Source organism: Mangifera indica, chromosome 4 (genome assembly GCF_011075055.1).
Source record: "Mangifera indica cultivar Alphonso chromosome 4, CATAS_Mindica_2.1, whole genome shotgun sequence".
NCBI classification, from domain to species: domain Eukaryota; kingdom Viridiplantae; phylum Streptophyta; class Magnoliopsida; order Sapindales; family Anacardiaceae; genus Mangifera; species Mangifera indica.
The window spans coordinates 2,166,974-2,183,063 of NC_058140.1; the positions used below are offsets into that span (position 1 = coordinate 2,166,974).

The 16,090-nt window shown below is 38.8% G+C and overlaps 2 protein-coding genes across 4 annotated transcripts in view; one reads left to right on the forward strand and one right to left on the reverse strand.

Moving 5' to 3' along the window:
- Positions 1 to 56: 56 nt before the first annotated feature.
- LOC123214838 lies at positions 57 to 2,721 on the reverse strand. 3 transcript variants are annotated; one of them, XM_044634842.1, is made up of 4 exons: positions 2,609 to 2,721; positions 2,378 to 2,463; positions 2,194 to 2,264; positions 57 to 758 (listed from the first exon to the last, which is right to left on the reverse strand). In XM_044634842.1, the coding sequence occupies exons 2-4, from the start codon at positions 2,414 to 2,416 to the stop codon at positions 359 to 361; spliced, it is 510 nt and encodes a 169-aa protein (XP_044490777.1). In that variant the 5' UTR covers positions 2,417 to 2,463; positions 2,609 to 2,721; the 3' UTR covers positions 57 to 358. The 3 variants fall into 3 exon arrangements, with proteins under 3 accessions (XP_044490777.1, XP_044490778.1, XP_044490776.1); XM_044634843.1 differs by lacking the exon at positions 2,609 to 2,721 and adding an exon at positions 1,953 to 2,088 and having other exon boundaries at positions 2,378 to 2,601; XM_044634841.1 differs by lacking the exon at positions 2,609 to 2,721 and having other exon boundaries at positions 2,378 to 2,601.
- A 3,583-nt stretch (positions 2,722 to 6,304) lies between these two features.
- Positions 6,305 to 16,090, forward strand: part of LOC123214837 (zinc finger CCCH domain-containing protein 48-like) — a 38,975-nt gene continuing 29,189 nt past the window's right edge. Inside the window, exons 1-2 of the mRNA XM_044634839.1 lie at positions 6,305 to 6,444; positions 7,058 to 7,517. Of these exons, the coding sequence (XP_044490774.1) occupies positions 7,455 to 7,517 (63 nt within the window). The 5' untranslated portion in view covers positions 6,305 to 6,444; positions 7,058 to 7,454. The remainder of the gene's footprint in view (positions 6,445 to 7,057; positions 7,518 to 16,090) is intronic.

Sequence of the window (16,090 nt, forward strand, 5' to 3'; positions counted from 1 at the left end):
GTTTGTCTCCAATGTAACAGTGAACTAATGTAAAGAATTTACGCAGGAACAAAATGTAAATTGAAATGCTCTTGGTAATAATTTCATTAAGAACAGAGTTGTACAGTCTTTACATCCCCAGACAACTGATTTACAAAACAACTCTTACTCTATGGACTCAGACCAGTATCCCCTTCATACATTATATCTGTAATCCCAAAAGGTTACAAGTAAACAAAAGGAAGGTAGCATGCACATAGCTAAACCTTCACACAAGTAACCAAAAGAAACACAACAATAACACGACTAACTCTCACACGGCAACGTAACAAAAACCCTCACACATTACAATGACCCAAGGAACTCCGAGAGTTCGATGCTAACCAGCTTTCGAGAGGCTGGAGCTCTCCCACACCTTCTTACAATTTTCTTCCTGCCTTCTCTCCTTCTCCAGGTCCCTATTTCTTAATTCCTCCCAACTTTTCTCCCAATCCTTGCACGCCAGCTCAGCTTCCCATATCTTCATTATTCCTCTCTTTTCCAGCATGTGCCACAACTTTGGTTGCTTGTCTGCTGCTTTTTCTACTTCTAGAGGGCTGTCATTTGGGTCTCCAAAAAACTGCTTACTGGACTGCTTATTGGAGTCGCCACCACTGCTATCATCTGTATTAAAATCACAGCCCTCTGCCACCATGATTTCCCTTCCAGTGTCTTCCCCTGCTCGTGCCTTTCTTCTTATCTTCCCTTCTCCTTTCTTCTTCCTCACATAGACTCGGGCTCTAACAGATTCATCCACAGTAAAAGGAATATTTAAGTTTTCTTCAATGTTCAAAGGCACAAACTGAGAAGATAAAGGCAAATTAATAGAATTTTCTTCCCCAAAAAAGGAAGAGATCACATTTGGAGAGGCAGGGCACAGAAAAGGTCATGCTTCAGAGAAACTATCAAAATCTATGTCCCAATTCTCGCCTATAGAATCACAGAGAAATGCACTTTGAGCTACTAAAAGATTACTCATTTCGGAGCTATACTTAGTCTCATCATACAACTGAACTGAAGGAGAGTCGCCCAGAATGATGGATGGAAACCTCTTACAAGCCAAGGAAACATCGAAATCATGCATAGCATCTTTAATATTCATGGTAGATAGCTTTTCACCTCTTACACTCTCAATTAAATAATTAAGACTATTATAACCCATTAGAACCAGTACCTAAAGGCAACTGAATTGCAATTTATGAACAGTTACTTTGATAACAGGAATATTACAAAAACCAACCCCAAAGATTAATCACAAAGAAAAACAATAGAGCAACAACAATAATAATTCCCATAAACCAAGAAACAATTGAAAAACTATGTTGGGCCTGACAAAATGCAAAACCAGGAACTTAATTCTACTTTATGTATGCACCATTAAAATTCATTGAAACTGTATGGATATTAGAGATGTTAACAATCTCATGGTTGTATGCTTTATACACCTCATTGTCTCAAGCATCTACTTATGGAAAATAATCAAACTTATATATCCCTAAAAATGTTGACTGGTAAATATATTCTATCCAAAAACCTTCACATCCATATTTTAAGATAATGATGTTTATAAAACTTCATCCATTTATATAATATAAATGAGCCAAGGAAGAAACTAAGAAAGAAGTCGACTACAAGAGAGAATGCACCTGTATTATAATTTTGCCGAAAGTCAACACATGAAGCAGAATCACATGAGCACGTGCTACTAGTTAAAATCTATGCTGGAGACCTTAACAAGTCACGTATAACCATAAATGAAGACAGAATTATCAGAACAACAAAAACATGCGATTTCTCCTAAGGATTACAACAACATGACTTTTCACTGACATATACTGTACTCAATAAAGCAAAAATATAATTTCAATATTTATCACAATAAACAATCAACACAGCAAGCACACCATTGCCAATTGAAAGACATACGTGTTTACCTTATTAAACAATTTAGACCGATCCAATAAGCTTTTCGAGTCATAACTGTCTACTTCCACCAACGTTTTTTCAGCATACATATGCTTTGATGGATAACATATTCTCGATACTTTAGATACTAAGAAGTTAGTAAGCCTTCAACAAGTAAAGTCAATTTCAAAGAAGTCATTACTAATAAAAACATGAATCCAAAAATCGTAACTGTTCTTCATCTGAAATGAGAAATATCACACATATTACCTCATCTCTCTACCCAAAACATTTCGGTATCCTCTCTTTGCTTGAAAGATTGTTTGTCTGGTACTAAAACACTACAAAAATTGATTCTCTGATTACTAAAAGCATCACTAATTAAATTCATTTCATAGCATTAATAATTTATATAAATACGGGAAAAGGAAAAAAAAATTATGTATTAAATTACCAAGCCACATGATTGTGTAAGTGCAATTGCAAGAGCCATTTGAAACGAAGCAAGTAGAAGATTTAAGCATGCCTCAACAACAAAACCTGCTGAAACACACAATCAAGAGCATCAATTAAAGAGTTGAATCGAGGAATGTTAAATTTTTTTTTTCAAGTTTTTGTACGGACAATTTTGAATTTATTGCGAGAAAATTTAAAAAGAAAGTTCAAGTGACAAGTAAAAATAGACTTGATTTAAGTTGTCAATCGCGATGAAGGGTGAAAAAGAGAAAGTGTAGAAGAAGAGACTCATTAAGAGGCAGGAGAAGCTAGCATCACTGTAAAACGGGTGAAGTTCGGGTCGATTCAGTTCAAGAAGCTGACGTTACTAGGTTTTTGTGGTAACTGGTCGGTGACACTTGACTAAATTTTAACAAAAATACAATTGTTTCCGTAATCATTAGAAAAATGGAAAGGCCAAAGGACTATTTCCACCCAAAGTATGTAATTTTCTCAAGTTTCCCCCTATTAACTTTGAAAATCTCATTTACCTACCCATGAGCTGTTAAAATTAATGGAACTCTAACCCTTGAAAACGTTTTCTCATTTTTCCCCCTAAAATTTTAAAAACTAACATTTTCCCCCAACCCAAGTTTTAAAAAACAGCATTTTCCCATTTAGGGTTTTCAATTTTTTAGGGTTAGTTTTCTGGCTCTGTTGCTTCCTCTCTGATGACCTCCAGGCGATGCCTCTTCTTCTCCGATGCGACCTCCTTTCGACGACTATCCTAGGCACGATCATCAATGAAGACTCATAGTTTTTGTCTCGACGAAGACACATCTTTGTCTCTGATGAAGACGCATCTTCGTCTTTGACGAAGACGAGTCATCTTCTTCAAAGACAAAGACGAGGAGTCTTTGTCTTGACAACGGTTCCCAAGACAACCACCGGAAAGAGGCTGTGCAAGAGAGGAAGAAGCATCGCCTGGAGGTCACCGGAAAAAAGTCGTGCTGAAGAGGAAGAAGCATTGCCTAGAGGTCACCGGAGAGGAAGAAACAGCGTCGGAAAACTAACTCTGAAAAATTGAAAACCCTAGGGGGGAAAATGTTGTTTTTTAAAACTTGGGTTGGGGGAAATTGTTAGTTTTTAGGGTTTAGAGGAGAAAATAAAATTAAATTTAAGTTTATTTTTAATAATACAGATAAAATAATGATTTTACCCTTAAAATCGTTAATTTTAACCGACCATGGGTGGATAAATAGGATTTTTAAAGTTAACGGGGGAAAATTGAGAAAACAACATAAGTTAGGTGGGAAATAGTCCTTTGGCCAAATGGAAATTAGATTGTATTTCATAATTTTATAATTATAATTTGACTATATATTCGAAAAAAATAAATTAGATTATAATTTGACTGTATTTTATAATTTTAAAATACTATTTCAACCGTCTTTTGTGGTAGATTCGAACACAACTAACTCAAAAATTGAATCTATATTTAGTATAAACAAATAAAACTTAAATTGAGGCTTCAATAAAATAGCTCAATTCTAGTTCAAAAACACATTGACTTCATTACATAAGAACTATAATATTTTTCTTCTCTAATAATTTTTTTTAACATGGCATGCATCATTCAAACCTATTTGAGTTTAAACTTGAATTAATCATTTCAAATTTGAATTGAATTCAAATATATTCTTTTCAAGATTTAGTATGACTCAATTCAAGTCAAATTCGTTCAACCCTAATTATACAATTAAAAACAATAAAAATTATAAATTTAAGTATTATTTATGATGTTTTAACATATAATTAATTAATTTTAAATAAGCACACGCATCTCTAAAAAAAATCATTAAGATATTTTAGCCTATTTTAATCCCATACAGGACTCGTGTGATCTTCTAATGATATTATTCATCTCGTCAGTGATTATCTAATGATATAGTATGTCAATTTGAATAAGTTCAAGCTGAATATAATTCAAATTCAATTCAAACTCTAATTGGCCCTATATTTGGTTTGGATCGAATTTACTCATTTAAACTCTTATGTTTTAACTTAGAAACTAGTAATTTTTTTAGATTATGGAAAACCATGTATAACGAAAGGTAGATAAATATAGGATTTGTTTACCACTATAAGTGGATACGAGCCAATTGAACCCAAGCATTCATTGGCTTAAGTTTGGTAAAATGGGATCAATCAAGTGTGTCATGTCAAAGTTAAAAATAGTTTGAATTTGACTCGATGCTTAAGTTTGAAGTTCAAAGCTTGCTTTGAGTTCAAAACTTGAAATTGTAGTTCAGAGTTTCAACTTAGATTTGTAACTCATGTTTGTAGCTCATTAACAAAACGATATTATTTTACAATTAGCTTACATTATTTGAATTGAGTCATCAATCAAACTTGAATCAAATTTAATCATTCACTAATAGCTTAGTTTGGTCTAACCCTATTTGTCTCTCAAATTCAAATATGTTATTTACAATGGTGCTTGTTTTGCGCTATTATGGTTAGGAAATTAATTATTTTAGCCCTTTTTTTAATCCTATACCTTTTTAATCTCATTTTTTTATTATACTTTTTTTGCTAAAACTTCAATTTCGTACTCAGTTTACCCTAATCCTTAACCTTAAAAGCTTTGTCTCTTAATTTGATTATACCTTTGTTAATTTATAAGTTTTTATAGTTTTTGTTGTTGTTTTGTATTTAATTTACTATAAAAATGATTTATTTACATCAAATCTACATTAGAATGAAAACATATTTAATTTTTTAAATCGAATAAGTGAAAAACATAATATTTTAACTTTTTTAAGAAAAAAGTAGGTGGGTGGGAAAATATATGTGAATTTTTTAAATTCATGTTTTATAAATCAAAATTTCTAGTATATTTAATTAATATTTAATATTTTTAAAAGTTTATGTTAAACTGACCCACAAATCTTACCTCAAGACTTCCAACGGAACTTGCATGGTCCATGGGCCTAACACAAGCTTGTAATCTTACGGATCGTGTCAAAAAAGGGGGTATGGGTTATGTCATAAGTGAGACTGACCCTCATAATATGTCTATTAATAAGTCTATTCACTAAAAACCAATAGGCAATTCACTAAAAAAAAAATAGAAAGAGTTTAAAAGATTTTGGAGACTTTTCATGATAAATAATTGGATTGATTACTTTAAGAAAAAATTTGCAAAATATTAAAAATATCATCTCCTTGCCACTTAAATGGTTAGACTTAGATACTATGTTGAGTTGAGCTCGAACATAAATCGATTATGAGTTTGGCCTGAATCAATAAAATAACGAAGATAGTTCGATTTGAGTTTTTTAAATTATTCTTAAAGGAAGTTTAAGTTCAATTCAAAGAAAAGTTTGAGATTCAAAATTTGTTGAACAATATCAAAATAATATTATTTTATTAATTAGAAAAATAACTTGAAACTTAACCGGTCTAATCTTAATTGGAGTTCTATTTCCAAATAATAAAATTATGTACATTAACCATAAATACTAATTTTTATATTAACAAGAATATGTCATTACTCAATCACATTATAATACATTATTGTTAATACATAAATTATTGCTCATTATTAATGTTTATAATTTTACTCATTTTCGAAACCTCACTAAAAAAAATGAACACTCTGAGATTGGATTTATTTTGAGATTAAAGAATCACTAAAAAAAATCAAATAGATTAGGGATTAAAAAAAAAAACCTTGATTTTAACTCATGAAAAAAAAATCAAATAAATTAATTATGAGAGATTATTTTGTCTTATAAAATTGATATTGCATTAGAATTAAAATAGGATTTGAAATTGGGAGCCGTTAAGCATGTGATTACGTGTCATACATCTGGCGCTCGTTTTGTCATTCCAAACGGAATTCGTCAAAGTAATGGCTACCCAAGTGAATCTCTATACATATGTGTGTCCGCTCTTCCGAGATCATAAAGACATTCGCCTTTCTTCTATTTTTTTCAAAATTCTCTGAGTTCTACTTTTTCGTGCTCTAAAATCTTTCTTCTATTTTCAAGATTCTCAGAGTTCGACTTCTTGAAATCTCAGGTTTGTTGCTATATCTCCCTCTCAATCAAGGATGTCGTAGTTATTACTTGCGGTTTATTTGTAGAATGGACATCAAAGAAGCTATAATCAAGCTTGGACGCGTATTAGGGTTCTCTTCTCTTTTTATTATTATTCTTTTTCATAGGTTTGGTTTTAGAGTTTTATGTTCATCCGTTGAGGTTGGTTAAGGAGATATTCAAGATTTCGATTACTGCTGATCTTGATGCGTTGCGGTTGGTTAGGGAGATAAGGATTGGAGATTGAAGTTTTTAATACGTGGAATATCAAGATTACTCTTCAAGATTTCGATTACTGCTGATCTACATTTAGTTTTACTTTTTGGGTAGGGTTAGGGTTTTTTTATTTCTTTCTTCCAATGGAAGCATCAAAGGATTCGATGCAATTGGGTTCTTCGTCATGCGTTCCTGTATGTTATTGGGCCTGGTTCCCTTGGAAATTTAGTTTTCCTTGCTTGTTACTGATTAACAGATAGAGATTGTGGGATTAGCTTCTGAAATTTGGATCTTTGATGGGATTTGGATTGTCTTTGAAGGAATGGTTAATATGTCTTTGTTATCCATTGATTCTCTCTCTATATCTTTCTTTATTATAGTATGGAGGTCAAGGTGCCCAGGGGACTCTCATATCAAAGGGAAGGACAGCCTGCTAACCGTGCATTATGTAAATTCAATCTGGTTGGAAAGTGCAACAGAAACCCCTGTAGGTTTTAACATTCACAACCACCAATCCTGACTGAACTTTCAAGCGCTTTACCTAAAGACTGGCCAAAGAAGAATACCAACTTTAGTGGCAGGAAGAATTTGTGGACTTTGAGTGGCTCAAAAGATGGAATCAGAAAGACCCCCAATCATAACAGACCTAAGAACTCCTTGGCTTCTTCTTCTGGAAGTGTTGAGTCTGGAAACAAGATAAGTACTTTGAAGACTCCACCAAAGGTCTGTGAATACTGGCTATCTGGAAATTGTGTGAAAGGTGATAACTGCCGGTTTATGCATTCACGGTTTTGCGGGAATGGGATCTCAATGCTGGCAAAGCTTGATGGGCACCAGAAGGTAAGCTTGTGATCACTGATATGTTTTTTTAGGGTTATTTTAAAATTCTGTTTGGCCTTGAAGGAAGGAAATAAATTTAACAAATGTGTACCAGCTCCTTGAATGGTTAATGGATATATTGTCCGGCCAACTACTTATTTTTTTAATTATGCTTTTACACTTTTTTTCCTTTATTTATGATTTTAAGAAAACTTATGGAACATTGAACATTTAAATGCTAATTGACAGGCTATCAGTGGGATTGCCCTTCCTTTAGGGTCAGACAAGCTTTATTCAGGTAGTAAAGATGGAACAGTACGAGTTTGGGACTGTCATACTGGTCAATGTGCCAATGTAATCAATCTTGGTGATGAAGTTGGCTGCTTGATTTGTGAGGGGCCATGGGTCTTTATAGGCATGCCCAATCTTGTCAGGGTAAGCCTATAGCTAAATATATATTTTTTGGTTTCCTTTATTATAATCTGTTCCCTCTTTAAACCTTTATAGTTTTGTGCTCAAAGTTAATTCTGCATTTGTTTGTGATGTTGTAGGCATGGAATATTGAGTCATCATCAGAATTTATCCTTAATGAACCAGTTGGCCAAGTTTATTGCATGGTTGTTGCTAACTGGTGCATATCCATCAAGGCAATGCAACAAGTCACAAACTCAAAATCTGGAAATTATTGTTCATAACCCAGCAGCATTTTGGCTTCCAATTTAACTAATCAAATGACTTCCAAAACATACAAATTATAGTTCATTGGAAAGGGCATTCAAAGAGCTTTCTAATGATATATGATAGCAATCACAACTCAATCAACAAGGCATTCAAAACTTGTTTCAAAGTTTGATGGCAAAATCTGAAAATGGCAAAATTACATACTGTGAACAGTATCCGGGCATATAACACACATTCACACTTTGGATTTCAAGGGGTAACAAGAAAGTTAACCAAGGCATAAAGGAAATTTCCACCAACCTTGGGGTCTTCCACCACCAATTCTTCCTCCAAGATGAATTGGATAAAGGAAAGAGCAACTAAAGAAAAGCTACAAAGCTTTACTTGAATTTTTCATTAGCAAGAAGTCTAGCCTTTTTTACAAGTGAAAATCTACTTCATATACAAGTGCATATGGCGGCAAAAATTGGGCAATTAATTTGACATGGAAGCTTTGCCCTTCATTTAAGCTCAACCATTCATTTAAACTAAGGCCATACTACATTAATGAATAAACTAGCAAAAGGGAACAATTTTTCCTTAAAAGGTGGAACTATGTCCACCAACTATAGTTACTTTCTTCCCATTTAGTTGTAATCCAACTAAATGGGCTTCATGGCATCTTGGGCTCCATTTAAGTGATGGAGGGCTGTCTCCTCTACTTGGGCTTCAAGTAGGCTTGTAGTTGGCTTCTTGGATTCATTTAAGTTGCTATTTCATTAAGGCCTTGGATGCAAGTAATGAGATTGCACCCAAAAGTAAAGTTGGGCCAATGTGGAAAAAGCAATGAATCTTTGGGCTTGCATGGAGCTAATTCTTCATTCTCAATGGTGGCTTGAGCCAAATGGAGACTTGATAAAGACTTGGAAGCTAGGGTTGGAGAGGTAGCCGAAAATACATCATCCCCCCCGGGTTGGGAAGGACTTGCCCTCAAGTCCTCAAGGTGGCTATCCTCCATGTATGGTGAAAGATCTCCAATGTTGAAGGTGGCCGAGACTCCTCCCATTTCATCCGGGAGATTCACCTTGTATGCATTGTCATTTACCCTCTCAAGCACTTCAAATGGTCCATCAGCCCTTGGAGCTAGCTTACTCCTCCTTTTGCTTGGAAATCTCTCTTTTCTCAAATGCACATAAACCAAGTCACCCGGTTTGAAAATGGATGGCTTCCTATGCTTGTTGATCTTCCTCTTGTGAGCTTCATTGGCCTTCATGATTTGAGATTTGATGGTTTCATGGAGCTTCTTCATGGCAGCAGCTTTCTCTTTGGCATCCTTGTGAACTTGCACATCAAGAGGTAAGGAAGTTAGATCTAAAGGAGTTAAGGGATTAAGGCCATAGACTACCTCAAATGGAGAGTGTCCGGTTGTTGCGCTTGGACTCTTATTATAGGAAAATTCAGCTTGAGCAATCTTCAAGTCCCAATCCTTAAGTGCTTGTTAACCAAAGTCCTCAAGATTGTTCCCAAAGTCCTATTAGTTACTTCGGTTTGACCATCGGTTTGAGGGTGATGAAAGGTGCTAAACATGAGCTTGGTTCCCATTTTGCTCCATAATGTCCTCCAAAAGTGGCTCAAGAACTTGGTGTCTCGATTCGAAACTATGGTTCTTGGAATTCCATGTAGCTTCACCACTTCCTTGAAGAACAATTCAGCCACCTTGCTAGCATCTTCAGTCTTGGAACAAGGGATGAAGTGGGCCATTTTAGAGAATCTATCTACTACCACCATTATAGCATCCTTTCCCCTTTGAGTTCTTGGAAGAGCCACAATAAAATCCATGCTAAGATCCTCCCATAGCTGCTCCGGAATAGGTAAAGGCATGTAAGGACCAGGTTTGAAATGAGACTTGGACCTTTGACATATGCCACACCTTGCAATAATGGCTTGGACGTCACTCACCATCTTAGGCCAATAGAAATGCTTTTTAAGTATGTCTAAGGTCTTATTTATGCCAAAATGACCTGCTAATCCACCACCATGTGTCTCCCTAATGAGAAGTTCCCTAAAAAAGCTTTTAGGGATGCATAATTTAGCTCCTTTGAAAAGAAAACCATCATGGACAGAATAATCTTCATATGCCCCTCTAGAACACTTCTTCATGATCTCCCAAAGCTTATCATCTTCATTGTAATATTGTCTCATAAGCTGGAAACCTAGAACTCTTGCATCAAGAATGGATAACAAGTAATGCCTTCTTAAAAGAGCATCGGCAACTACATTGGAAGAGCCTTGTTTATATGCTGAAACAAAGGAGAAAGACTGGAGGAATTCCACCCATTTAGCATGCCTTGAACTTATCTTATGTTGGCTACTAAGAAACTTCAAGGCTTGGTGATCGGAATGAAGCACAAATTGTTTAGGCCTTAGGTAATGACTCCAATGATCAATGGCTCTAACAATTGCATAGAATTCTTTGTCATAAGTGGAGTATCTTCTCTTGGACTCATTGAGTTTCTCACTAAAGTAAGCAATGGGCCTTTTGGCTTGAGTTAGGACTGCCCCAATGCCAACTCCACTTGCATCACATTCCACTTCAAATACCTTATCAAAATCAGGTAGAGCAAGTATGGGGGTTTCACATAACTTCTTTTTAACCTCTTCAAATGCTTTGAAGGTTGCTGTAGACCATTCAAACCCATTTTTCTTCATACATTCAGTGATGGGAGCCATGAGAGTGCTAAAATTAGGCACAAAACGTCTATAAAAAGAAGCAAGTCCGTGGAAGCTCCTAATACGAACCTGATGGTCCCTGCAGATTCTTCCAGCAAGTCTCCAGGAATGAAGCTCCTTCCAGCAAGACCAGGGTAGCATAACTGAAACCCCCCCAAGGGCAACCCAGTTCCACTATGCGACAGTGTTCTTGATTTATTATCAACACACATAATATAGAGAACAGAATGTAATAAACTCATAGAATTGATTAACTATCCCAATGGCAAAAGATTTGTATTAGTTTCATTTACTGCAATGAATTCATTGTTCATCTACAGTTGCACATTAAGCATTTCGATTACATCAATTTTTCCCTGTTTACATAATCAAAAGTACACATCAATCAATCCCTTCACATCTCCCTTCCCCGAGAGGCTACCTCTCCCCGCTCTTCTCTTTCTTCTTAATTGCCAGCCTCTATTTCTTTCCTCTTCTCCTTTTATATCAAGCTCTTCAATGTTGCTTTCCCGCTCTTCCCTTGCCACATTAGCTTTGGGTACCTTTATAGTTTCCTCTGGCTTCTGGCGCACGCTTGCTGTTTTTGTTTTCAACTGAAGTTGGCCTATGGTTTCTGCTCCAGTCTGCTGGTCTCCAGGGACCTCTCTTGCTGTTCCCTTCTTCTTGCTCCTATTCCTTACATATACCCTTGCCCTAACATTACCCCGCCCATCCAGAGGCACCTTGTCCTCAAGGTGCAGATAAGGAAATAGTTGACTGACATTGGTGTACAGCTCCCATGAGTTCTCACATTCCGGTAGTCCTTCCTATCGGATGAGCAGCTCCAACAAGCCTTGGGAGGTATATCTGTAATCCAGAACCTCTTTGGGCTGCACTGCTAATTCCAATTCTTCATTCAAGCAGCTGGGTAGTGGCTGTGCTGGCACCATAGTTCCCACCTGTTTTTTCAGTTGTGACACATGGAAAACAGGGTGTATTTTGGCTCCTTCGGGTAGGCGTAGCTTATATGCCACCTGTCCTATTCTTTCCAAGACTTCGTACGGACTGTAGAAGCGGGGGCTAAGCTTCTTATTCGGGCGAGATGCTAGTGAGCAAAAACGATATAGCTGTAATTTTAGAAAAACTCTATCTCCCTCCTGAAATTCCACCTCTCTTCTGTTTTTGTCGGTTGTCTTCTTCATTCTTTCTTGGGCCTTATTCAATTGGCTCTTCAACTCATCCAAAATCTGATTTCTCTCCTGAATCATGGTCGTCACCGCTTCTACCTTCGAACCCTCCTCAACCCATCTAAGCAGTGGTGGCGGATGTCTTCCGTAAACTGCCCTAAACGGTGTCATCCCTGCTGAACTATGGTATGTTGTATTATACCAATATTTAGCCCACGCCAACCATCGTGGCCAGCTTCCCGGTTGCACTCCACAAAAACAACGAAGGTATGTTTCGACACTCCGATTGACTACTTCGGTTTGACCATCTGTTTGTGGATGGTAAGTCGAGCTGAATTTCAACGTGGTGCCTGCTGCTCTGAATAATTCTCTCCAGAAGATGCTTATAAAGACACGGTCTCGGTCCGTCACAATGGTGCGAGGGAACCCGTGGAGGTGCACAACCTCCTGGATAAACAGTTCAGCTACGTCCTTGGCAGTAAACGGGTGTCGCACCGCCATGAAATGCCCGTATTTCGTCAATCGATCTACTACCACCATGATCCCACCCTTGGCAGCCCAGTTATAAAATCCATGGAAAGATCTTCCCATACATTCGATGGAATCGGTAATGGCTGTAATAATCCCGCTGGCGAGACTACTTCGTATTTCATTCTCTGACATACATCACACTCAGCCACATATTTCTTAATATCTAGTTTCATGCCTTCCCAGTATAGAATAGAGGTCAGTCTCTTATAGGTTCGAAAGAACCCGGAGTGGCCTCCGTAGGATGAAGAATGAAATTCGGAGATGAGTTGAGGAATGTACTTGGAGTGCCTGGAGATTACCAGCCTGCCTCGGTAGAACAGGACACCTCCCTTCAAAGAGAAGCCCGGATAGGAAGGGGATTTGCACAGCAGCCCCTGAATTATCTCCCTCAGCTTTTCATCTCCTTCCACCTCCTGCTGTACCCACCCGTATCCCTCTGTCTGGATGGCCGAGATGGCATGTAGGGCTTCTGTAAAATTGGGGTTACATGATAGAGTGTCGGCAGCCTTGTTTTCGCATCCAGGCCGATAGATAATCTCAAAATCGTACCCGAGCATCTTAACCAGCCAGCGTTGTTGCTTCGGCCCTATTATCTTCTACTTTGTAAGGAATTTCAGACTCCTCTAATCGGTCCGAACTTTGAAACGCCTATCGAGGAGGTAATGCCGCCATTTTTGGAACGCCAGGACTATCGCCATCAGCTCTCGTTCATATACAGACTTGCTTCGGTTCCTGAGAAGGAGAGTCTTGCTGAGATAGGAGATAGGTCGCCCACCTTGCATCAGAACCGCCCCTAAGCCTGTTCCTGACGCATCTGTCTCCACCACAAACTCTTGAGAGAAGTCTGGAACCGCTAAAACAGGTACAGAGGTCATAGCAGCCTTGAGAGCTTCGAAAGCCTCTTACGATTCGGAGGTCCAATGGAACGCATTTTTCTTTAATAATTTAGTCAGAGGTTCCATAATTTTTTCGTACCCTTTTACGAACCTCTGATAATATCCGATCAACCCTAGGAACCCGCACAACTCTCTCAAGTCCCGTGGAATCGGCCAAGCTTTCATGTTGCTAATTTTTCGGGGGTCTGCCTCTACTCCTTTTTCAGATACAATGTGCCCCAGATATTCGATCTGCCTCTGCCCGAACAAACATTTCTTTTTATTCAACACTAACTGATGCCTCTGCAAGGTAAACAGTACCATCCTCAGGTGGTCCCGGTATTCCTGGAGCCCCTTACTATACACCAAAATGTCATCGAAAAATACCAAGACGAACTTACACAAATACGACCGAAATATCTTATTCATCAACCCTTGGAAGGTGGCAGGTGCATTGGTCAATCCGAAGGGCATGACTAAAAATTCGTAGTGCCCTTCGTGTGTTCGGAAAGCTGTTTTCCCAACATCTTCCTCACGGACCCTGATCTGGTGATACCCAAACTTGAGGTCTAGCTTACTGAAGATTTTAGCTCCCCCCAGCTCGTCTAACAGTTCGTCAATGGTGGGGATGGGGAACTTATCCGGTATGGTGATGCGGTTCAATGCTCGGTAATCTACATAGAATTGCCACTCTCTATTTTTTTTTCGAACCAATATCACCAGGCTTGAGAATGGGCTAATGCTAGGCCGTATGACCCCCGTTGAGAGCATTTCTTGCACTATTCTTTCGATCTCGTTCTTTTGGTAATACGGATAGCGATACGGGCGTAAGTTTGGTGGCTGGGAATCCCCCTGTATACGAATTGCGTGGTCTTGTCCCCTCTTGGGTGGGAGACCCTGCGGCTCCCTGAATAATATTTCGAATTCCTCCAGTAGGTTGGCGATTTCAAGCACACTAGTTTTAGTCTCCAAAAGAGTTTGCTCTGAAACCGCATTCAATTCCATGCAGAAGGCTTCTCCACTTTTTCTAATCAGTTTAAACAGGGCCTTGAGGGACGTCTCTACCCTTCGTAACGAAGATTTTCCCTTCAATTCGACCATCTTTCCCTTCCACCAAAACTTCATAGTTTGTCTACCCCAATTAATTTTGACTTCCCCTAAACTCTTCAGCCATTCAATTCCAAGGATGATGTCCACCCCTCCCAGGCAGAAAGGAAGAAAGTTCTATTGGATTGTGAGCTCCGAAAATGTCAGCTGAACCTCTTCACATCTTCCTACTCCCGTAACCTTCCTACTGTCGCCCAATACTACCGTATACCTTGCTGTGTGTACCGAAATTTCGAGCTCAGCCACTAATTTTTTGGAGATGAAATTGTGAGTCGCCCCACTATCAATCAATGCTATGACCCTTTTTCCTTCAATTTCCCCTATCAATTTCATTGTTTTCGACGAATCGACCCCCATTACTGAGTTACTGTTCAGATTAGCCTCTGCTTCGTTTTCTTCCACCGGTCTCTCCTCCTCCGTTGCATCTCCTTCTTCGTCAGATTCTCCTTCAGAAATCATGATCTTCAACTGGCAGAACCGACAATGGTGCCCAGGAACGAATCTCTCGTCACACCGAAAACATAATCCTTTCTCTACTCGCTCACGAAAGTCGACGTCCGACAATCATCAAAAATTGCTATCTCGTCTCGACGGAAAAGGGGAGGTGTTGGAACCGGTCGTTGGTCGCATATTCGGAGCGTTGTAAGAATTAGAGCTGGTGGATATGGCCTCTATTCGGGTTTGCGAAAGGGGAGGGCGTATATTTGGCTGGAAATGGTTTGGGCCAGTTACCGGGTCGGTTGCTGGGCTGGTATAGCTTCTATTGGGCTGAGGGTTATTGGACCCGGAGTTGGGCCGACTGCTTATGGATCGCGTGGCTGATTGTGGGGCAATGAGAATTGGGCTGGGGTGGGAATAGCAGTAGGTTCGTGCTGGCTGGGTCACGGGTCTCGGATATCCTCTTTCGGGTCGACCCAAATACTTTTCATCAATTACTGCATTCTTTTTCTCCACCTGGCACGCGCGGTTCATGGTCTCCACAAGCGTTTGGGGTTGAAACATCCTTACCTCCGCCCTGACTTCCTCAACCAACCCGTTCATAAAGGTCACCCTCATCGTCTCCTCCGACAGCCCTTCAACGACCGCAGATAACAATTCGAATCTACTCCGAAACTCGTGTACCGACCCCGTCTGGCGAAGAGCGAAGAGCTCCTCTTACGTCGTCCGCTCGTCGGTCGGAGGAAAATGCTCCAGAACTTCACGCCTAAAGTCTTCCCATCCGTCAAAGGGTTGGTGTTTCTCCCTCCACTATAACCAGTGTAGGGCGTCCCCTTCCATGCATACACCTACCGCTGTCATTTTCTCTTGTTTGCTCAGTCGGTTGACCTGAAAGTACCGTTCGACCTTCGACACCCAGTCGAGAGCCCCTTCTCCATGGAACAGGGGTAGTTCTAATCGCCTGTATTGCCAATCCCTTCTATTTTCGGCTGCCATTTCCCCCACTTCCTCTGTGACGTCTTCTGCTCGGCCCTGAGGTGATGCTATGTTATCCTGGGTTGGTGGATAATAGGATAGCGACGGATCC